This window comes from Trifolium pratense, linkage group LG6 (assembly GCF_020283565.1).
Source record: "Trifolium pratense cultivar HEN17-A07 linkage group LG6, ARS_RC_1.1, whole genome shotgun sequence".
Lineage (NCBI taxonomy): Eukaryota > Viridiplantae > Streptophyta > Magnoliopsida > Fabales > Fabaceae > Trifolium > Trifolium pratense.
Genome location: NC_060064.1, coordinates 10139322 through 10164642, shown reverse-complemented (window position 1 = coordinate 10164642; position 25321 = coordinate 10139322). Strand labels below are relative to the sequence as shown.

Below are 25321 nucleotides of genomic sequence, written 5' to 3'. Positions count from 1 at the left end.
TGAAATTGCTGTACACTTGTGCTGTATTGTGCATTAACTTCTTCAAACTGATAAGACCAAAATGTGAAGTAATGATTTGGACTTTGGATGCTCTTGTCATCGATTTCGTAATTGTAGGTTCTGTTAGAATGTGATGGTGAAAGTCTCAAGTGTATATTGATTTAAATAGCTATTTACTTCACCTCACAGTTCATGAAAAACTTGTAATATAGCAGCACCATTTGTGAAAATCGTGTTATCACAAAGGGCGAAGATGTGAGAATCTTCAATTCATAATTTTCTTAGGTACTATTCAAGCAGAACAATTGATTTCATTTTGAACAATGGTTCTTATGACAGTACTATCCATGGTTACCTGTTTCAGTTAGTGTTTCTGTGAAATCCATCTCTCTTCCCCATCAAACTGGTTGAACATTAAGCCGCGCTCCTTTTAAACTTTTCACACAATTGATAGAAGTAATTCGAATGGGGGAGAAGAAAATTTAGCGGCATTTTATGGAAGTTAGTGACATTTTATGGGAATAAATTTGTTATAAAAGGGATGAAGGGTAGTGAGTGAGTAAGGTATTCGGAAAGATTGTTAAAGAGTTTGTTAGGAGAGTTTCTCTGGCTAGGAGTGCTGAACTCTGGTTTATCATTTCAGTTTATGTTTCCACCATTGTAGAACCTTTGTGCTCAAACTTTTCCATAAATAAAATACAGTTTCGTTATCTTAATTTTACGGGTTCTATCAGTTTCCGTCTGTTTACAGCACAAGACTTTACTACTCAAACTATGTCCGATACTCATAATTTGTACATTATTGAGTTTAGTATGATAGGTTTTTTTCGTGCTTGTGGAGCTATATTCGAGATTAGAATCCCGAAAAGAATGAGGATAATGTATTGGTCATTGGCAAGATAGAACTTGGTGGTGAAAAATGTTGCTCAAGAACTTCAAATTAAAGAATTCGCAAAGAATTAAACATATTCAATGACAAGTCATGAAGTTTAGAACAAACAAGCTTAGAGAGAAACTTGAAATGAATATATACATCCATTTACAACACAAACAAAATAATTTAGGATGGTAAGAATTTTTTTATACAGTCACCATCAACCAACATGTACCAAACACTGTTTCACTAAATAAAAAGGACTACATGGATCAATTTGGATATTTTAATTAACGTTTTATTTTTTTATTTTTATAGAAATGTCATAATTAAAGTTAATCATATGTCAAAACTGTAGCTAGATAAGCACCTATGGGAAGTGTAGAGTAAACGATTAACTACAGGAAAGAAAAATAAGATTAAAGAATTTTGACAGGTATACTAGTTTTTAACATCAGATTCTACATTGGATATTGCTATTGGACTCTAAGAGGGAGCTTCGATGGATTTGATCAACACGTTGAGCCTTGAATAATTACATAAGTGATTTTTGATATCACATATTTATCCAAAATCCTTAATACATTAGGTTTATGGGCCCCTCACTTGTATTCAACATCAACTCTTCCAACCAATATGAGAATTAGCTCATATTTGATATATCTCAACATCTCATCTCAAGTGTGAGTCTTTTCCGTATCTGTGATCCATCACCACTCACTTATTACTCCCCATCAAGTCGAACTGAGTTCTGATACTACTGTTGGACCGTGACGGGGGTCTCACTAGATTAGACACTGTGATTAGACATATGTGAACAATGAACATGACATTTTAAGTTAAAAATAGTAAAATTAATTATGCAAGTGTAAGATTCACATTTCTACAGTAAACTCCTGGACTAAAATGTGATTAGTGCAATAACCATGCTTGGTCTCTTATAGCCAGGTCCCTATCCCTCGAGATGATAATCCAAATTAACTGTTCCATTAAACATTTCTATTTCCCTTATGCTTTTTAATTAAAAAACAAAAAAAAAGTTGAAATTATTACTGTTTATGATTTGACAAAAAGATGTTAAAATGTACACATTTGATGTATATAGTTTATTTTAATTATTTGTGACATACAAAAACTTGAACCAAAAAATGCTGCTTAATAGGCACTATAGCCGCACATGAAGAAAAGGCAATTCCACGAGCATAGATTCTTGTTCAATGAGGTTTGTGTTTTTCTAGAAAATGACACTATGAACATTATCCTTCCTCATGAAAACCACTACATGACATAAAGCATATGAATCGGATTGGATTGTCGTTTTGCTTGATAACTATAAAGAATAATAATTAAACTTCCTAGAGTTGAAAAATTTGGTCCATGTTTCTTTGGTTTATAGTATATAGTAGGCGCTACTCTTCTTCACTTTAGTTTACATTTTCCAATGAGTAATTGAGTATATAAATAACACATTGTTTCCAATGAAGTTGTGGGATTGAAGAAGATGGATTTTCTTTTGGTAGATCATAGTAATTTTTTTGTAGTAAAAGAAAGAGAGATGAATTTGAGTTCACTATAGTAATATTTGTGGAGAGAACCTATGAGAGAAAGAAATGCTATGTGTTTCTTGCCTTTGAAGTCTCAATTTTTTTTCGCATTTGCCTGGTTTTCATGAGAAGAGGAGTCCGATAATTCAGAGTACGGCCGCAAGATTAAGAGAGTCTCGTTAAGAATTGTTCCCACTATGAATCGAACTCGGATTCTTTCAAATGATCAAGTTTCAAAATTTTTACTAGATAGAGTTTTCGATAAATTTAAAAACGGTGAACCAAAGTGATTTAAATTAAGTGATTAAATAGTGAGTTAAGCAAAAAAAAAATTGTTCGAAACTGAAATCAAATGATTAATGATCGAATTCCATCAAAAGACGAATTGTTCGGAAAGTACTTGAATTTAATTCTCTTGTTGAATAATTTTTTGTCATATTTTACTTTTCTCTCACCTAAACTTTTATATTATTAGCCCATTTTTCCTGAGAGCTGAAAAGTTAATAAAAAATGGTGAACCAAAGTTTATTTTGGGTTACCATGAAGGTGAACCAAAGTTTAAATCTTGACTAAAAGAGATATTCATATTAATTGTCAACACATCTCACATAGAATAATTACTTCAAGTTAGGAGGAATAACTATAAAAAAAGTTAATAAAAGAAAAAGAAAAGAAGGATACATAAAGCTAAAAATAAGGAGCAAGGATCCTCTACATTTTCTATGATTTCCATTTCTTTCATTATCAAAGTTTTTAAATATTTTGGCGGTATAAAAGAGATTTTGACTCATTTAATGTCGGAATTTTGCATTTATATTTTCAAAACTATATCGTAGTAAAGAAAATGGAAAAAATACAAAATGGAGAGATTTCAACTAAAAAATAAGGTCGATCAACACTATGAGAATGAATCCTCTCAATTTATTTTCTCTCAATTTTTCTTAATTTTAACATCTCAACCATCTATCAACTTTGGTGAATTCTAAGGTGAGGGTTCTGTTAAGTCCCTCACCGGTGTACCACTCAAATTGACCATTAGATTAAGAAAGTCTACGTGATTTTTTTTTGTCATTACCACACTGGATCATATTATTTCCCTCTCCTTTTGCAGAACACGGCAAGACGCTCTGTAACTTTTTTTCTCCCATTCTTCTTTCACTTCCTCTTCTCCATCACAACAACAACCACCATTATCCCCATACCAAACAGAAATGAAATGAAGAGAGAAACACACAAATTGTTGCACTTTCCACTAAACAACTATTAGATTGGTCCATATAAAAAAAAATCTGGAAGGGGTTAGAAAATGAACGATAACATGGAGAAGAAAAAATTGTGCTTTTGTTTATTTGTTAACTTATTAAATGAAAATCAAAAGTTCAATTAAATGATTTAATTATATAACCTACTTCAACATAGTGAAATTAAGAAAATAGTAAAATAGGAAAATGGTGGTATTCTTTCAACAGGGGATGGATTGGATAAAGGAAAGAGGGAGGAGGAGGGCACTTGAACTAGGGAAGGAGAAGAGAGAAGAAAGAAAAAAGGATCCAGTGTGATGTGGTGCATAATAGTTTATTTTATCTAATGGTTGTTAAACATGGTTCACGGTGAGGGACTTACTTGATACCTCACCCTAGAAGCAACCATCAACTTTTCTTCATTTCTTTTAAATTTAAATATTGTCCTATATTTATAATCTAATGGTCTAAGAATCTCTCCTATACTATATGTTTGGATCGGTTTTGAGGCAAAAACTCATCCGATCCAAAAATAAATTCATTTGCGGTTTGGTTCGGTTTTGGATGACAAATAAAAAAAATCCGATCCAATCCGATCCAATATTATGCGGTTTAATTTGGATCGGTTTTTGGATATCCAAATTATAAATTGTAATTTTTTTTTAATAAATATAAATATTATAAAAAACACTACAAAATAATAGTTTGACATTTTTGACAAAATAAATATTAAGTTTGATGTAAAATATAACATATAATATATTGAAAATTAATATTTTGGAATGACAATTACCAATTATATTCGAAACATATAAAAAGTAAAAAAAAATAGATTAAATTAAACTAACATATAGTATTATCAAAATTTAAAATAGATTAAATTAAACTAACATATAGTATTAATTAACAAAATTTAAAATGGAAAAAAAAGGTTAATGCAATATATATATATTTATACTAATAAAAAGATAAATAAATATTAAAATATATGTATGCGGTTTGGTTCGGTTTGGATCGGTTTTAAGAAATCAATCCGAAATCCGATCCGATCCAGCGGTTTTCACAAAAGAACATCCAAACACATCCAAAAAACTTTGGTTTTTTACGGTTTTCGGTTTTTTTGGATCAGTTATCGGTTTTTATTTGGATTGGTTTGGATTTGAGCACCCCTAAGCATAAGTGAGAGAAGTTGAGATAATTCAGCAAACTTCCTTTGATCACCTTACAAATATTTATGAGAAAGATCGTTTGTCTCATCTTATCAACTAATTTTGTTTAGATTTTTTTTTTTTTTTTGGTTTTATAATTGTATAGATAAATTTAGAGACTTATAGTCCTTGGGCTTAATTTATCCTCTTTTTCGATAATGGAAAAAAACATTACGTAGTCCAAAATTTTAAATAAATCTAAGACTAATATACCACTAGTTCACACTTATAATCTTTCAAAAAAAATAGCTCACACTTAAATTGTACCAAAATGTGGAAAGTATAGTCTTCCATGTGTTACATCTTTAATATATGATTTTTATATGAAATAATTGACCACGGAGAAACACTTCTACCGGCACAACTACAAACTATTTCAATTTAGACACACACATAACTTAAATAAAATTTAAAAATAAAAGAATTAATTGATATTGATTGATGTGATTAAATTATTTATAATTTAATTTTTATATTAATGTGAGTGTGCTTATATATAAAAAATTTGGGGGTGCCGATAGTAAAATTGCTCTTTGACTACGACCATCATATTTTGCGGATGTGGGACAATTACAAAGATGATTTTGGATGAGCTACTAATAATATGCAGAAGACAAATTCGCCATGATGTTTTCTCTCCCCACCCGTGATTCTTTTATACCCCCAATATTTCGATTTTGCCCTTGCAAAAAATTTTGGTTCGCAGAAACCGAATTTTTCCTAGTGCAAATTCAGAGTAAATTTCGGTTTTTAGAAACTGAAATTTATTTTCAAGGCAAAAAAAAAACTTCGGTTTCTACGAACCGAAGTTTTTTCAAGGGCAAAATTGGAAACTCAGGGGGATAAAAGATTCACGGGAGGTGGGGAGAGAAAACATCATTGGCCATTATCAGACACGAACCTTAAAGTATATTTAAATTTGATATGGAACAACCTAGAGGAACATTATTTTCATGAAACAACCACTCTTGATATGGAACATTATTTTCTTAAGAATGAGGCTGCCTTTTAAGAGAAGGTTTAAGGGAGCGTCAAGAGGAACCATCGCTCGAAGGAAGAAACAAACTAAATTGGTCAGAAATGCTAATAGTCATTACAACACTCGTTCAAAGAGTGCTCCATCCCTCACTCTCTATGAAGCATTTCCTTCAATTTAGATTCTCTTAACTTTTCTTTTTCTTTTCGTTCTTGTTTTTTCTTCATGGTTTTCACATAGTATCCCATGTTTTTTTTTTTAACAAGACATAGTATCCCATGTTGTATATTCATACTTTTAGTATATATATTATTATGATAATATTGTATAGATGAGAGTCTTTGGGAGTGTCAATATAGTTGATAGGTCTAAAGATTTTTTTGTTTTATACCCGCTACTCTCTCTTAGCTTATCTAAAGAAAATTAAACTAGGGGCAATCTTATTGTTTTTTTTCTTTGGCGGGTATAAAAACTAAACTAAGAGCATATCTAATGGTGATATCACTTTGGGTATCATATATTACTAACAACTAACAAGTGGTCCCTAAAATGCCATGTAATATTTATGCAATTCATACATATTTTATTCCAATGGTAATACCACTTGTTGAGTATCATACATTAATGACAAACAATAATATTTTGACATATATGGAAGCTATTAAATTGAATTTATATACCGAAAATAAAAATAATAATAACATTAAATTGATGATACGGTACCTTATTTAAGGTACCGGTATCATCAATTTTGATACCCTCTGTGCCACGTCATGAAACTCCAATAATAAAAAAGTTAAAATACGATATCATTAGTCTATAAAACTCTTTTAGATACCCTTAATGGAGGAGAAATTCTTGTATGAGTCATCACCTAAGCATTAATGGTTACACACAATCAATCACATAATTACAAATAATTAATATATTGAATAATTATTAGTAATGTCTTTTTATAATAAATAATTATTAGTAATTAATGAAGTAGTCATTAAAACTAAATCTCTAAAAATAAGGAAAGAAATAATAATAATAAAAACACGTGTGCACTTTAATTTTTTATTTTTCAAACCCTCATTTTTTTTTCCAAAAGCTCTATTTTTTTTTTATTTTCGTTAATTTCTTGTTCCATTTTGTTTTTTGCATTATTCCTTTATATTTTACTAACAAGGTGAAGGATGTTTTAATTTATATTATACATTTATACTGTAACAAAAAAAATGATACATTTATACTACAATATTTTTTTGACGAATTTATAATACAATATTCTTTTTTTTTTGAGGCACAATATTATTCTTCTAATATTTGTTAAATTGAGTTTTACTATAGCTGTTGTTAGTTGAATTTAAGTTATGGTTATAGTTTGTACATATTCATATATCTATGTTTTGTAATGTCAAATTTTGAACTTATAACTTATGGCTTGTTTAACTACCCACTATTTTATTATTTTTACAAAATAGGGCCATAATAGTTTGTATAGTCCCTAAATTTCCAAAACACAAAGAAATAACAGTATACAAATAATTGGAACAAAGAAATAAAAAATTAAAGTTACTGGATTTAGTCTAGTAGTGAGGGATTTGGGTAATACGCTATAGGTACTGGGTTCGATTCCCATGTCATTGTAAACAACAACAAAAAAGAAATAAAAAATTAAAAAAGGGAGCTTAATTAGTTCGTAGCAAATTAAAAAAGTGAACTTTTTTTTTCCTTCCTTATTTAATTTGTAGAGATTTATTTTAACTACTACTCTATTAATTACTTGTAATCATTTGATTGATTGTGTGTAACCATTAATTCTTAGGTGACGACTCACACAAGAATTTCTCTGGATGGAGATGCTCTAAGGGCAATCTTATTGTTTTTATCACCATGTTATAAATTCGAAGCCTCATCAAATAATCAATTAGACACATTAAATGAGTTATTTCTTCCCAATTATTTTTATTTTTATAAACAAGAGTACCAAATAGAACTCCTAACCAATTGCTTGAATGGTTAAAAGAGTGCCTCAAAACACTCGTTAGCATTTGTCTTGAATAAATTACTATTAAGTTAAATTTACTTGCATGAATTTTAATTTTTTTTTTAACTCAAACCAACAATATTTATTCATTCAAATTCATATAAGGAATACATCAATCGAAATTATTACATATTTAATTTCACTAAAAACTAATAAGAATAAAGCTGCGAACAGACTTACATCATTCGAGTTAATAGCATAAAACAACTTAATTTTTATGACAAAGCCTACATTTAATATGAAAAAAATTCAAATATCTAGAATAGTCATGCATTCAGGTCTGCAATGTTGACGACGCTAAAGTCTTTGAATCTGCATTGAATTTTGATAGAAGCAAACCTACAAATCTGAACAAAAACAAACATCATACCAAGACGGAAAATCAAAACAAACATCATATTAAGACGAAAAATCAAAACAAAAATTCCACACTAAAACGGGATTAAAACAACACCAGATAAAAAAAAAAAAAAACTATTGAGAGGGTGAATTTTAATTTTGTCCCCATATTTTCGTTCTTTTATTTATTTTTTAACTTTTTTATTACTTAAAAAATATAAAAGAAATTCACTATACCAAAATTTAAAATAGGATTAAGAATTTCCTTTAAAATATTGACGACGCTAAAGTCTTTGAATCTACACTGAATTTTGATAGAAGCTGTTCTGGACTAGACTAGAACTAGTCAACTTCATATCATACCCCCTAAGTCCATGATAGTTTGTCCCACCACATCCATATCAGCAGAACATGATGGAACCTATCCATCAAGATAGGAGCAGATTCCTGCTTCACCCACTATCTAGGGGTAATATCTTGGCAGTCCATTTTATTGGGTCTGGCTTGATCCAACCCAATAAGAGGACCTTTGGCCTAGAGCTGAGGGCTATATAAGCTCTCATATACAGGGGAGCTAAAAAACACTATTCATTCATTCAATTACTTTCTCTCTCTTGTATCTCATTTGCTCTCATTCCCTCTCTAACTTTGGCATCGGAGCACCTGCAGGTACAATCCCCTCTCCGTGGATCAGCTGCTCGACCCGCCATCAACCACCTGCTCAACAAACTGTCAGCTGGCCATCTACATGTTCTGATCAACAGTTAAGATCAGAAGCAAACCTACAAATCTGAACAAAACAAACACCATAACAAAACGGAAAATCAAAACAAACATCATACTAAGACGAAAAATCAAAACAAAAATTGCACACTAAGACGGGATTAAAACAATACCAGATAAAAAAAAAAAAAAACTATTGAGAGGGTGAATTTTAATTTTGTCCCCATATTTTCGTTCTTTTTTTTTTTTTTTTTTTACATTTTTATTGCTTAAAAAATATAAAATAAATTCACTATACCAAAATTTAAAATAGGATTAAGAAATTCCTTTATGGGTCTGTTTGGTAAAAATAAGCTATAAGCTAGCTGATAGCTGAAAAGCTAGCTTATAGCTGATAGCTGAAAAGCTAGCTAATTGAAATTAAAGGGTTTGGTAAAATTAGCTTTTAAAGTGGTTAATAAATATAAAATGACATAATTGTTAGTGGGTAGTTTCTTTTTTAGAGTGGGTAGTTATTAAATTAAAGGGTAAAAATGGAATAAAGTGTAAAAAGCTATAAGCTATAAGCTCAAACGCTACTTGAAATAGCATCTGAAAAAAAAAAAGCTATAAGCTAGTAAAAAAAGCTTGTTACCAAACACCTCTAATTTTTTGAAACAAGCTTATAAGCTCGTATAATAAGCTATAAGCTAGCTTATTTGTGTTACCAAACACACCCTATAAGTAAAAAAAGTTTAAATAATGACCAATTATAAATGGAAGCCATTGCTAAGAACCCGCTGAAATCTCTTTATCCTTCTTTTTTCCTCTGTTTTTCTGTGGAAGCTTTTTCTTCCTCCGTTTTCATTCTACCAAATCAAGAAATTATTCTTCTTCTCCTTATTCTTCTTTATCACTTTATCTCTCTTCATTTCTACAAACCAATTTTGGACCATTTCTTCTTCTTGTTCTGCCATTTGTACCACATGCTGTGGAAAAGAAAGGAGAAAAAAAAAACCATTCTCTTAAGAGGGTTTTCCTTGAAACTTTAATAAAGGAATCTTCATGCAAAAGCTTTTTGATTCTGAGTTTTTTATTCTAATGAAAGCTTCTTTATTTGTTCTGTTCGAGATTTAAAGAAACAAAAAAACAAAAAAACATAACTTGGGTATGTATGAAATATGAATGATACATGCAATACTTTCGTTTTTTTTTGTTTTGTTTTATGTTTTAAGACAAACCCAGTTTCTGATTTTCTTTGTGTTCTTAAAATTGTGTTTTTTTGGGTTTCTTTTTGTGTTTTTAGTTTTCTAGAATCTATGTCTTCTGTGCCAGCAAGAACGGGGCGACAAAGACAACGTTATGAAGACAACCTTCGACTTGTTTCTGGGTAAGTTTTCCATTTTGAAGACAAAGCTTATCTACCTTAAAAATCTAATCTTTTTGTCTTTTGTTTTATGAAACCCCTTTTGGATTATGATTCAATTTTTGTTATGACCATGCATTATTGTGGTTATTGATATGTGTGATTATTTGCTGAATTTACAATTTCTATTGATTCATTCTTGTTGTTTCCTTTGTCACAATGAATCCTATGCAATGGATTGTGTTGCTTGTTGTAGAGCCGTTAGATTAAGAGAAAAAATCATTACTTTCTTCTTTCTTTCTCTTTCATTACTTTTGTTTTATGTGTAAATAGAAAATTAGTTGTGTGACATGGTTGTGAAATGACTTGTATGGTCGGCAAATTGAGGTCCAAATTTCGAACATTTTTCTCTAATAAATTAACCACTAGCATCTACCTATACCACTTAGATGATTCGGTTTTAAGCATGTCGTTAGAGTTCGATATAATTCTGTTTTAATATCATATCTGTACTAGTATATATGAATTTTTATGTCAGTCTCTTAAATAGATCTACGTGGTTTGAGGGATTAGTCCCCGACCCTCAGTTGGATTACTATTTGTGTTACAAAAAGAAATTGAAAATTTGTAAAAGTTGTAAACAGTTGCTGAAATCTAAATCATTTTAGTTTGTGGAATAGAAAGGTATCATAGAACTGTTTCTTAATAATTGTCTTCTATGGATGATATTTAACTATATTAATTATGTTTCATTTGGATATGTTCATTACAATGATAAATTAAATTAGTGGGCCATGTCATTGACTTAAGGTCTATTAAAAAAATGAAAAATAGAACTTCAAATTGCGTGATCTATTTTGGCTTTTATGTAAATATATATAAAACTAAGACAAATTCAAGATTTATCAGTATCACAGTTCTGGCATGAAGAGTAGTTAATAACTAGGGTAGAAATATTTGTTTATTGAAATTATTGTTGTGTTGTTACTTTTCTTGTTTACAAATCCTGTGAGATATGTTTGTTGTTGAAGGTTGGATTCATAGCAGTTGCATGGAAATTTCTGATTATCAGGCTTTGAATCATTGATTCTTAATTTTAATTATTCAATATATTCTAGTGGACTTTAAAATAATGAGAGAAAAGGGATTAAACTAAGGAAAGCAATTCTTGAATTTTTTAAATCTTTGATCATACCAAAACAAATGAAGCGACAAAACGGTGAGTGGGATTCGTTAAAAGAAATAATTTAAAATCTTGCGTAGGAAAACATTATACTTTTACTTTTCATTTTTCTCCACATTAACATCATGTGGATTTTAATGATGCTTACTTTTCATTATACTTTTAGTTTTTCTTATGTTTCATAATAAGATTCAGTTCACAGTTCGGAAAATTAGTCTTCTGATTCATGATTTGAATCACGATTTAATAACTAATGGCATGCAAATTTTGCCAGTAGAGTTTTGTGGATTGACATTGATAACAGTTGCAACAGTTTTTTCAGCTACATGATTGACTTAAAAAATTTCATATGTATTTCAACAGATGTATTCCGTATAGATGGAGAAAGGAGAATGCAGATCAAATTGGAAAAACCGAGGAAATGATAGAAGTACTTATGATTTCTTCGCCAAAACGTGACGACCTTGTATTTCCAAAGGTACTTGATATTGTCTGCACCAATAACTTTCATCAGCATATGAACTTTAATACTGAAAAGTTACAATTTCTACTCTTTGGTAGGGTGGCTGGGAGAATGATGAGACTGTTACAGAAGCCGCTTGTCGTGAAGCTTTAGAAGAAGCAGGAGTTAAAGGAATACTAAGAGTAAGGTTCAATTTCCCTCTAAATTATGAAATGTTTTTGGTTATAGTCTATCTTGAAAAATTTAACCAATCAATATATGCGATGTTGATCACGACATCATTCTGGTGTGTTGCTTATGCTGTAAATTTCACGTTGCTTTTCTATACACGTGTGAGAATTTTTTAACATTTTATCATCAAGGAAAGATATCTCACCTAACTCGTGCTCCTTGGATGTAGCAAAAAAACCCTCCATCTGAGCCTAAACTAACAAAAATCTATCAAACGGCAGCCTAGTGCACGAGGCTCCTAACAGGTAGGGTCTAGGAAAGGTAGATGTATGCAACTTATCTCCGCAAGAGGAGATGGGGAGGTTGTTTTAGGCTTTGGACTCGTGACCTTCAAGGTCACAAGGCAGCAACTTTACTGTTCTATGAAGGCTTGCCCTCTAATGAAAATATATCGGTGTTAGCAAATTACCGAAACAATCCTTTATTGATTGTAAACTTCTTTTCAATGGGTTGGCTTGAAATGCAAGAAACGCGGTTATACTGGAATTATATAACATATGCAGAACCTCGTTTGGTACTCGATACTGAAATTAACTTGCTGAATATGGAAAGTATTAGGATTGGAACAATGCAAGCCATTCTTTCTTGCAATGTGGTCTATATGATATACTTTTGGCAAGTTTTCTTTAGCTAATTGGCTTATTTTCATTTTCAGGAAACTCCATTAGGAATATGGGAGTTCAGAAGCAAAAGCAGCCAAGACTTGTGTGGCATGGAAGGAGGCTGCAGAGGATACATGTTTGCCTTGGAGGTGACTGAAGAACTCGAGCATTGGCCTGAGCAGAAAAACCGTGCTCGCCGATGGGTAATTCTTCTGAACAAATCCTTTGTATAATTTTATATAAATCACCAAACTTTTAATGTTCAGCTGCTATGAATAAAACGAAATCCGTATGATAAATATATTGTATTACATTTGGAAAAAATCTTTAACGGAGTTGGCATGTGTGTTTTCTCTTCTTAGTTAAACATAAAGGAAGCATTTAGACTCAGCCGATATGATTGGATGTGTAATGCACTTGAGGAGTTTACTAAAGTTATGGCAGAAGACAGGAAGCTTGACAACCAAGACAATAATGTTGACCCCCCTTCCGTTCTCGTAACAGATGTCTCAGAATGTCAAAGTATGTCACCCAATTGCTATAAAAGATCCTCTAACATGCAGCACCACGGCGTGCCTTCTAAATCCAATCTACTGCAACACGCATCTCAAGAGATAGCCATCCATTTTGGCTATTGAAATTGCTGTACACTTGTGCTGTATTGTGCATTAACTTCTTCAAACTGATAAGACCAAAATGTGAAGTAATGATTTGGACTTTGGATGCTCTTGTCATCGATTTCGTAATTGTAGGTTCTGTTAGAATGTGATGGTGAAAGTCTCCAGTGTATATCGATTTAAATAGCTATTTACTTCACCTCACAGTTCATGAAAAACTTGTAATATAGCAGCACCATTTGTGAAAATCGTGTTATCACAAAGGGCGAAGATGTGAGAATCTTCAATTCATAATTTTCTTAGGTACTATTCAAGCAGAACAATTGGTTTCATTTTGAACAATGGTTCTTATGACAGTACTATCCATGGTTACCTGTTTCAGTTAGTGTTTCTGTGAAATCCATCTCTCTTCCCCATCAAACCGGTTGAACATTAAGCCGCGCTCCTTTTAAACTTTTCACACAATTGATAGAAGTAATTCGAATGGGGGAGAAGAAAATTTAGCGGCATTTTATTGAAGTTAGTGACATTTTATGGGAATAAATTTGTTATAAAAGGGAAGAAGGGTAGTGAGTAAGGTATTCGGAAAGATTGTTAAAGAGTTTCTTAGGAGAGTTTCTCTGGCTAGGAGTGCTGAACTCTGGTTTATCATTTCAGTTTATGTTTCCACCATTGTAGAACCTCTGTGCTCAAACTTTTCCATAAATAAAATACAGTTTCGTTATCTTAATTTTACGGGTTCTATCAGTTTCCGTCTGTTTACAGCACAAGACTTTACTACTCAAACTATGTCCGATACTCATAATTTGTACATTATTGAGTTTAGTATGATAGGTTTTTTTCGTGCTTGTGGAGCTATATTCGAGATTAGAATCCTGAAAAGAATGAGGATAATGTATTGGTCATTGGCAAGATAGAACTTGGTGGTGAAAAATGTTGCTCAAGAACTTCAAATTAAAGAATTCGCAAAGAATTAAACATATTCAATGATAAGTCATGAAGTTTAGAACAAACAAGCTTAGAGAGAAACTTGAAATGAATATATACATCCATTTACAACACAAACAAAATAATTTAGGATGGTAAGATTTTTTTTATACAGTCATTATCATTTATCAACCAACATGTACCAAACACTGTTTCACTAAATAAAAAGGACTACATGGATCAATTTGGATATTTTAATTAACGTTTTATTTTTTTTATTTTTATAGAAATGTCATAATTAAAGTTAATCATATGTCAAAACTGTAGCTGGATAAGCACCTATGGGAACTGTAGAGTAAACGATTAACTACAGGAAAGAAAAATAAGATTAAAGAATTTTGACAGGTATACTAGTTTTTAACATCAGATTCTACATTGGATATTGCTATTGGACTATAAGGGGGAGCTTCGATGGATTTGATCAACACGTTGAGCCTTGAATAATTACATAAGTGATTTTTGATATCACATATTTATCCAAAATCCTTAATACATTAGGTTTATGGGCCCTCTCACTTGTATTCAACATCAACTCTTCCAACCAATATGAGAATTAGCTCACATTTGATATATCTCAACATCTCATCTCAAGTGTGAGTCTTTTCCGTATCCGTGATCCATCACCACTCACTTATTACTCCCCATCAAGTCGAACTGAGTTCTGATACTACTGTTGGACCGTGACGGGAGGTCTCAATAGATTGGATCAACACATTGAATTTGAACAACCACACAAGTGACTTTTGGACACCACATCTTCAACCAAAACTTTAAGATATTAGGTTTGCGAGTTCTCACATTTATATGCTGCTGTTCAACATTAACCATTTCAATCAATATGAGACTTAACTCAAACTTCATATGTCTCATCAGCTAGAACATTCATGCACAAGTGAGAGCAATATTTACCATATAAGAAAATTTTATATAATTGAATTAGACTTAACTCAAATTCTAATATGATATCAAAGAATATTTAAAAATTGTAGAATTATTTACTATCAGGTTATTACTATCAGACCACTCGAACTCGAACAGTAACGCAACGGATGAGCTTGAGAAGCCCAAGTACAACTTGTGCTTCTTTTAATAATATTTTTTTTTACACTTAATAGACGAGGGAATGTACTATTCTTTTTCTTTTGATATAAAATATGAAACAAGTTGCAAAAAAAAGATCATGTTGACACTGTGATTAGACATATGTGAACAATGAACATGACATTTTAAGTTAAAAATAGTAAAATTAATTATGCAAGTGTAAGATTCACATTTCTACAGTAAACTCCTGGACTAAAATGTGATTAGTGCAATAACCATGCTTGGTCTCTTATAGCCAGGTCCCTATCCCTCGAGATGATAATCCAAATTAACTGTTCCATTAAACATTTCTATTTCCCTTATACTTTTTAATTAAAAAACAAAAAAAAAAAGTTGAAATTATTACTGTTTATGATTTGACAAAAAGATGTTAAAATGTACACATTTGATGTATATAGTTTATTTTAATTATTTGTGACATACAAAAACTTGAACCAAAAAATGCTGCTTAATAGGCACTATAGCCGCACATGAAGAAAAGGCAATTCCACGAGCATAGATTCTTGTTCAATGAGGTTTGTGTTTTTCTAGAAAATGACACTATGAACATTATCCTTCCTCATGAAAACCACTACATGACATAAAGCATATGAATCGGATTGGATTGTCGTTTTGCTTGATAACTATAAAGAAGAATAATTAAACTTCCTAGAGTTGAAAAATTTGGTCCATGTTTCTTTGGTTTATAGTATATAGTAGGCGCTACTCTTCTTCACTTTAGTTTACATTTTCCAATGAGTAATTGAGTATATAACACATTGTAATATTTGTGCATACTATGGATTTTGGCATACTATGAATTTGAGTTCACTATAGTAATATTTGTGGAGAGAACCTATGAGAGAAAGAAAGGTTATATGTTTCTTGCCTTTGAAGTCTCAATTTTTTTTGGCATTTGCCTGGTTTTTATGAGAAGGGGAGTCCGATAATTCAGAGTTCGGCCGCGAGATTAAGAGAGTCTCGTTAAGAATTGTTCCCACCATGAATCGAACTCGGATTCTCTCAAATGATCAAGTTTCAAAAATTTTACTAGATAGAATTTTCGATAAATTTAAAAACGGTGAACCAAAGTGATTTAAATTAAGTGATTAAATAGTGAGTTACACAAAATAAAAATTGTTCGAAACTGAAATCAAATGATTAGATCGAATTCCATCAAAAGACGAATTTTTCGGAAAGTACTTGAACTTAATTCTTTGTTGAATAATTTTTTGTCATATTTTACTTTTCTCTCAACTAAACTTTTAGATTATTAGCCCACTTTTCCTGATAGCTGAAGAGTTAATAAAAAATGGTGAACCAAAGTTTATTTTGGGTTACCATGAAGGTGAACCAAAGTTTAAATCTTGACTAAAAGAGATATTCATATTAATTGTCAACACATCTCACATAGAATAATTACTTCAAGTTAGGAGGAATAACTATAAAAAAAGTTAATAAAAGAAAAAGAAAAGAAGGATACATAAGCTATAAATAAGGAGCAAGGATCCTCTACATTTTCTATGATTTCCATTTCTTTCATTATCAAAGTTAAATATTTTGGGGGTATAAAAGAGATTTTGACTTATTTAATATCACAATTTTGCATTTATATTTTCAAAACTATATCGTAGTAAAGAAAATGGAAAAAATACAAAATTGAGAGATTTCAACTAAAAAATAAGGTCGATCAACACTATGGGAATGAATCCTCTCAATTTATTTTTTCTCAATTTTTCTTAATTTTAACATCTCAACCATCTTCCTTCAAAAAAAAAAAAAACATCTCAACCATCTATCAACTTTTCTTCATTTCTTTTAATCTAATGATCTAAGAGTCTACGTTATTTCCTCAATTTTTTTCAACTGATCTCTCCTATACTATATGTAAGCGTAAGTGAGAGAAGTTGAGATAATTCAGCAAACTTCCTTTTATCACCTTACAAATATTTATGAGAAAGATTGTTTGTCTCATCTTATCAACTAATTTTGTATAGATATATATATATATTTTTTTTTTGGTTTTATAATTGTATAGATAAATTTAGAGACTTAGTCCTTGGGCTTAATTTGTCCTCTTTTGAGATAATGGAAAAAAACATTACGTAGTCCAAAATTTTAAATAAATCTAAGACTAATACCACTAGTTCACACTTATAATCTTTCAAAAAAAATAGCTCACACTTAAATTGTACCAAAAATTTATGTGGAAAGTATAGTCTTCCATGTGTTACAACTTTAATATATGATTTTTATATGAAATGATTGACTACGGAGAAACACTTCTACAGACACAACTACAAACTATTTCAATTTAGGCACACACATAACTTAAATAAAATTTAAAAATAAAAGAATTAATTGATATTAATTAATGTGATTAAATTATTTATAATTTAATTTTTATATTAACGTGAGTGTGTCTATATATAAAAAATTTGGGGTTGTGCCGATAGGAAAATTGCTCTTTGACTACGACCATCATATTTTGCGGATGTGGGACAATTACAAAGATGCTTTTGGATGAGCTACTAATAATATGCAGAAGACAAATTGGCCATTATCAGACACGAACCTTAAATAATGACCGATTAATACTGAAGTCCAAATCCATAAGGAAGAATCTCAGTTATCCTTTTTTCATCAACATGGGTTTGCAAAAAGGAGTTCCATTTAATATATTTTTTTACTAAAATAAAATATTTATTCATTCAAATTGATAGATACATCAGTTACAAGCACATATTCAATGTCGTTAAAAACGTAAAGGATGAATCTGCGAACAAACTCACAGCATCCAAGTTAATAGCATAAAACGACATGCTTAAGCCTACAAATAATGTGACAAAATAAAAGTAACCGAAATACCCATGTATTCGGATCTTCATCGTTGATGACCTTGTCATTGATTGAATCAATAGTTGACCAAAGTTGATCTGTCAATCTGAACCAAACGAACGCCGCAAAAAACAAGAAAGCAGACAAGCACCACACAAAGACGGAGATCAAACAAACACCGCACGAAGACGGGATGGACTGAGGCAAAGAAATCACAAAATAAAACAGAAAAACTCTAATTTATATGAAATTTCACTTATTTAAATAAAAGTAAATATAAAACGATCAAGAGGGGTGATTTTGGATCAAAATTGACCCTAAATCACCCCTCTTTAGAAAATAAACAGGAAGAGAAGGCAAGAAGAATTGTTGTTGTGCGGCGGCTAGGTTTTGTTGTTGTTGAGTCCTCCATTTAATATTCTTTTAATTTTCTTCAATTATAGCTTTAATTATAAGCAAATTTTTACTTTTTTATTCATTGAATAAGTAATGATTTTAGATCAAATACATTATTTATCCAATAAATCTATAAAGTGGAAACTTTCTTATAATTAAAGCCGAAAATTAAAGTATACTTTTAAAATTAATATAAATATAAAAGTGTGTCATTAAATAAGTCTAAATCTTTTTTATAAACCTTAATATTTAAGGTTTTTTATTTTGGTTAACTAGCCTAGTGACTAGAAATTTCACTCTCAAAGTGGATAAGTTGAATGACCGAAGCTATTAATTTATCCTCTCAAAGTGTATAAAATCAACGGTGCAGATCTATTCTCGCCTTTCGTTTTTCACTTTCTCATGAGAACTATGATTATCCTTTAGAAAAAAAAATGTTGGATGGATTAGATGCATCCATATTATCAAATGGATAGATTGAATACAATCCATTAATGTTATAATTTTTTTTTGACACAATATTATAACTTTTTTTTTTTACTAAAATGTTATAACTTTGTTATAACAACAAAATATTTACATTGTTTAATATTAATCTTTAGAGAATTTATGTCTAGATATTCTTAATTTTTTGTTCAAAAAAAAGATATTCTTAATTTATTAAAAAAAATGTTTAGAGAATTTTATTTGACACACAAGATATCGTTCCCTTCCAAATTCCAATCAAAATTTTGCTACACATAAAAGTCAATAATCAAATCAAATTCTTAACAAAAAAATTTATTTAAAGTGTTCAAATTTCTTAACTTCTCATGCCAACCAATCGCACGTGTTGGGATATTCTCCTTCTTTACTTTCATGCAATATTTTCAAATTACTTCATGTAACATTCTTAGGTATGAGACATTTGGTCAAAGATCCATTACCAGGTGCAACAATTAATTTTCGTTAATTAATTAAGAATTGGCTAGTTTATTGTTTTCCTCAAGAAAGGTACACCCTATTGTCTTTCTCACATGGTGCCCAACACGGCTTTGCCTTATTTCATTTCCTTTCTAAACTTAAAATAGGAAAAGAGTTTAGTAAAGAAAAGACCTCTTATAATACAAAATTAAGTCAAAAAATAAATAAAATATGATCAATAAATATTTTAGTCATTTAACTTGTTCAAAATAAATAAATAATTTAGTCAAAATTTCAAAATCAAATTTTTTCGAACAAGTTAATTTTAATTTAAACTCATTAACTTTTTAATTCGAATTATACTTGTATTCACCATACTCCCTAATTGCCATATATTTCAAGGTTAAATTAAGAACATTTTGTCGATTATACTTGTACTTTCTATGTTACTAATAACTCCCTATAATGTCCTTTATTTTAAAAAATTGTCCCTTAATATAAAACATGTTTTAAAATTTCACAAGAATTAATGATGTCAATTCTTCACAAAAATATAAATACATTTTTTCACTCTAATGATATTAATAATTATAAAGGTTAATATGTAAAACTAATAGACACTAACATAAATTATCACTTCAATAATTTTTCTTATTATCTGTGATTTTTCTTATTTTCATTGGTGTACCATTTATATACGGCGTATTTATTTTGTATTTAATTTTTTATCGGTTTATGTTCGTCTTGTGCAGAGACCTGATTATTAATAATAATATATTTGTCGTTAATATATATACATATATATATATATATATATATATATATATATATATATATATATATATATATATATATGGCTTAAATGTAGTTTTACCCCCTGTTTTGATTAAATCGGAATTTTACACTTCCTGTTTTAAAACGTGGACTTTTACCCCCTTTTTTATAATTTTTTGGATTTTGTCCCCCTTAAAATTCTGCTTTCGAGTCACAACTTAAAAACTTCTCACACAACTCAATTTGGATCAATAATTCACCAAACGTATACCGAAATGATCGTAATCAAGTTATCTTTCAACAGAATCAAACCCCACTATATTTGGAGTTACAAAGAGAGATTAATTACCGTTTTAGTGAAGGTATGTCCCCCAAAAGTCTGCACAAAATCTGCTTTCGAGTCACAACTTCAAAACTTTGCACTGAATTTCATTTGGATCCTTAATTCACCAAACGGGTACCGAAATGACCGCAATCGAGTTAGTTTTACACAGAATCAAACTCCACTAAATTTGGAGTTACAGAGAGAGATTAATTATCATTTTAGTGAAGATCTGTCCAAATTAATTATTGTATGGAACTACTACTGGTATTTTCGTCATGTCTCTCACCCTGTAGCTCATTTTTTAATATTATTTACATGTCCGAAAATCTAACAAAATTACCCTTGTTTTCATTTAAATTTCCTCAAATTTGGAGTTACGATGTGTTTGGTAGACGGTGTTGAATTTGAAAGTCAGAAGTAGATTTTTGCAAAATTAATAATTAGACAGACCTTCACTAAAATGGTAATTAATCTCTCTTTGTAACTTCAAATTTAGTGAGATTTGATTATGTGGAAAGATAACTCGATTACGGTCATTTTGGTATCTGTTTGGTGAATTATTGATTCAAATTGAGTTGTATGCGAAGCTTTGAAGTTGTGACTCGAAAGCAGAGTTTTTACAGAATTTTGGGGGACATATCTTCACTAAAACGGTAATTAATCTCTCTCTGTAACTTCAAATTCAGTGGTGTTTGATTCTATGGAAAGATAACCTGATTACGGTCATTTAGGTATCTGTTTGGTGAATTAATGATCCAAATTGAGTTGTGTGTGAAACTTTGAAGTTGTGACTCGAAAGCAGAATTTTAAGGGGGCAAAATCCAAAAAATTATAAAAACAGGGGGTAAAAATCCGCGTTTTAAAACAGGGGGAGTAAAATTCCGATTTAATCAAAACAGGGGGGACAAAATTACATTTAAGCATATATATATATATATATATATATATATATATATATATATATATATATATATATATATATATATATATATATATATAGTAAGAATCGAAGGAGTGCAAATACCCATTAAATTTATGTTAAGATCATGCTAACATGTACCCTAATGACACATGCTAAAAGATACTTTATATAGTAATTTTACCTTGAACAAAATAATTCTTGACTTTTAAATATGGAAAATTCATAATTTCCAATACAAAATTGTTATCTACAGTACATTAAAAAATGTCCTCAAGACACATGTTAATTTTTCATATTTTTTTACCCCTAAAACTTTTTTTCAAATTACTCGATACACCTTTTTTCAATAATTCTGATAATATTACTATTTTATCTTGCAATATGATAAATCAATATTGAATACTATGAGGAAAACCATGAAAACTTAGAATCATTTTGGTAGTTGTAACCAAAAAAGAATGACTTGGTGTACGTAGTATCCTTTTCAATTAGTAAAATTTGTTTTTTTATTTTAAGGTTTAGCATACGAGAGAGTGCTTTGGTAGGGCACGAGACTTTGATGAGTTTGTTTTTCTTCATAATATAAAATCACCACAAGGAAAATTATAGTTAAATTATTTGAATTCACTCCATGTTTCAATATTTCGAAAATTTACTATTGACAAATATTTATTTATCATTATTCTTAAAACCATTATCTCAAATATATTATAAAAAAACTCAAATATAGTGTATCCTGAACGGACCCAACTGACTCAAGGCTCATCTTCGTCAATCTGGTCTCAAAAACACAATGCTCAAAGATAAAACGTTGAACGGTACATTCCTCAGCCTCAACGGCAAACATCAGATCCCGTTGAATCGTGACTATGCCACGACATTTAAACATGATATTTGAAGACCGAAGGATACCGCGCCACATAATAGCTAGCCTAACTTCAATCCTTTAACAACCTCAATATATACCCTCTCTACAAAATGTGTCTCCCGTAACACTTGAAAGTATGCAATTCAAACCCTAAAACTTTTCATTTAATATTCACATACTGACTTAAACATAAGATTATTTATAGATACATTCTACCAACTTTAACCTTAACGGTTCACTGCTCAACATCAATCAGGTCATTTGATATATTGATGATAAATTTCGCAAGTGCACGAAAATCACGTAGTAATAAAATATCGATCCACAGGGATTGTGTGATCAAACTAGTCGAACGGTGTTCATAGACATTATACAGAAAATACACATAAATTGGGGGTATGTTGAGTAATGAATTGCTAGAAAATGTGCTTTGATATAGTGGAAAAAGCGAGGTAGAATCATCGGAATCATCTAGTCTATAGCTAACCGCATGCAACCTACAATGTCATAAGATCTACTCAAGTGTTCACAACTAGATCGACAAAATAGTGAATCGCAATCTCTTGTCAAAATCCACTCTATTCGTTGTCGATACTCCCCCGATCTCTCGGGCGGAAGCTACCTACAACGAATGATATTAACGCGCGTCAATCGTTTGCTACACTCTATGCCTCAATCTCTCGACCGGAGACACTCGAGCGCTCAATTCAATTCAGTTCAGACATTAAATCAATACTCTCGCACGTGACTTAACTCAAAATCATTACAACACTAATGAAGGATTGTAAAGCATTAGAAACAGACTTGAATTGAATGAATACTATAAAGAGAGTATGATCTTACACAATTGCAGGTTACATTCAGATGAACTACATCCTAAACTACCTAGATTCTACCTCCGAGGGAGTTTAGCTCCTCATCGTTCTTCGTACCCTTCCTCGCTTCATCGCCACGGCTTGTGAATCCATGATCTGATGCGCTTGGAGCTCTCCGCTGGAGTGTGAATCACGATCTTCAAGTTCCAAGACCAGAATGTAGTCCAATTTTCGCAGAATTTTCCAACCCAGATCCAGAAAACTGACTTTTCCATATATACTGACTGCCACCACGCTGCGCGTGAGATCTATCACGCCGCGCGTGATTGCACTTTCTTCAACTACGCCGCGCGTGGTCAGGTATCACGCCGCGCGTGATCAAATCTGAGGTCTCTGATCTTCAGCTCTGCCATCTTCACGCCGCGCGTGGTCAGTGCTACGCCGCGCGTGATCAAGTCAGAGAGCAATCTAATTCCTGAACAAAGCTTCACGCCGCGCGTGGTCAGGTATCACGCGGCGCGTGATGGGCTACGCCCCCAGCGTAGTGAAAATCAGCAATTTCCTGCAATTTTTCCTGTTTTCTTGCAAAACAAGTAATCAAGCTTATGGTTAGATTTCTCTTATATTTATTGCTAAAAACCTACTAAAATGTATCTAATGTTGCTAAAATAGGCATGGATTAGAGAGTGTGACGATTTGTCATCACAACCCCAAACTTAAACCTTTCCTTGTCCTCAAGGAAACAACTTTTACCTCAAGCTTTTGTGTCAAGACCTTGGCATTTTCCTTAAATTCACTCGAATCATACATACGTGAGAATCACCTGATGATCAATGATCCACCTGCAAACAATGCTCAATTGCACACTCGTTCCCGCAAGACATTTTCAAGTAGTTCACACTTTTCGACCAAGGCTCTATGATTTCATCACACTACTCACATGCACTCTTCAGTTTGGGTGATTCACTCAAATCAACACATCAATGCAAGTCAACAATAATTTTGCAAGTAATCTAAGAATTCATTCGGTTCATTTTGTGCACACACATTAGAGGTCTTTTAGGGTTATAACGTGGCTTGGCTAGGGTGGATGGTGACCTTTTGGGATAAGTAGTAGAAAAACTTGGAGTTAGATCCCCCTATTAGTCAAAAAAAAACATTTTCATAAACCAAACCCCTTTTCTTTTGAAACATAGTGGACTAGAGAACATTTCCAAATCATCATCAAAGTTTTGCAATTCTTTGAATTCAAGGCTATCACTTCTTTTCTATATTTTTTTTTCACATTCATACATCTTTTTTTTTTCATTTTCTTTTTCTTTTTCTTTCTTTTCTCTTCTACTTTGCCTTGCAATTTTTGAAAATTTTCAAATCAAAACTTTTTGTTTTTGTAAGTTCTCTAGTACCCTCACCCCAAACTTTATTTGTTGCTAATTCCAAAGAGCAACCCCAAACTTAGTGGTGAGCAATGCGCATCAACCACTAATTAGGTGCCTAACCTCCAAGAAAGTCATTCCTTTTTTTCATCAAAAATTTCTTAAGGTTTTGCAAAATAACATTTTCTTTTTCAGCTCAAATTGGTTAAGCAAAGGATAATTACAAGTAAGGGTGGATAGAAAGGCTCAAAGGTACCAAGGAACATGCCTCGTGTGTGCTACAAAAGTACCAATCAAATAAAAAGATGACAAGCAAAATCGAGAGACAATACATGAGTGGATATCACACATAGAAGAAAAAGGAGTGTTTGGCTCAATACCTCTCGGTTGGGTCGAATCAAAGAACCGGTCAAAAAGTGTGCGTTCCCTTCCTTTGCCTCTTGATCACATGAGTGCAACAAGCTATTGCACTGCAAGTTTCACATATCACACACGGAGAAAATCAAGTAATTGATACTCAAGTAACTAGAAAGAACATGCCAAAGTATTGAAACGAACTCTAAAGGTAAAAACCATTCCACAATTAAACAAAAGAAGATTCAAATTCAGAGTACACAAATAAAACATCCAGCCAATATCCAAGCAACATCAAACAATTA

General features: G+C 31.2%; 1 protein-coding gene across 1 annotated transcript; it reads left to right on the top strand.

Moving 5' to 3' along the window:
• The first annotated feature begins 9706 nt into the window (after positions 1 to 9706).
• Positions 9707 to 13759, top strand: LOC123888617 (nudix hydrolase 12, mitochondrial-like). Its single transcript, XM_045937701.1, has 6 exons — positions 9707 to 10084; positions 10223 to 10306; positions 11829 to 11943; positions 12027 to 12110; positions 12815 to 12964; positions 13124 to 13759. The coding sequence occupies exons 2-6, from the start codon at positions 10236 to 10238 to the stop codon at positions 13397 to 13399; spliced, it is 696 nt and encodes a 231-aa protein (XP_045793657.1). The 5' UTR covers positions 9707 to 10084; positions 10223 to 10235; the 3' UTR covers positions 13400 to 13759.
• The last annotated feature ends 11562 nt before the right edge of the window (positions 13760 to 25321 follow it).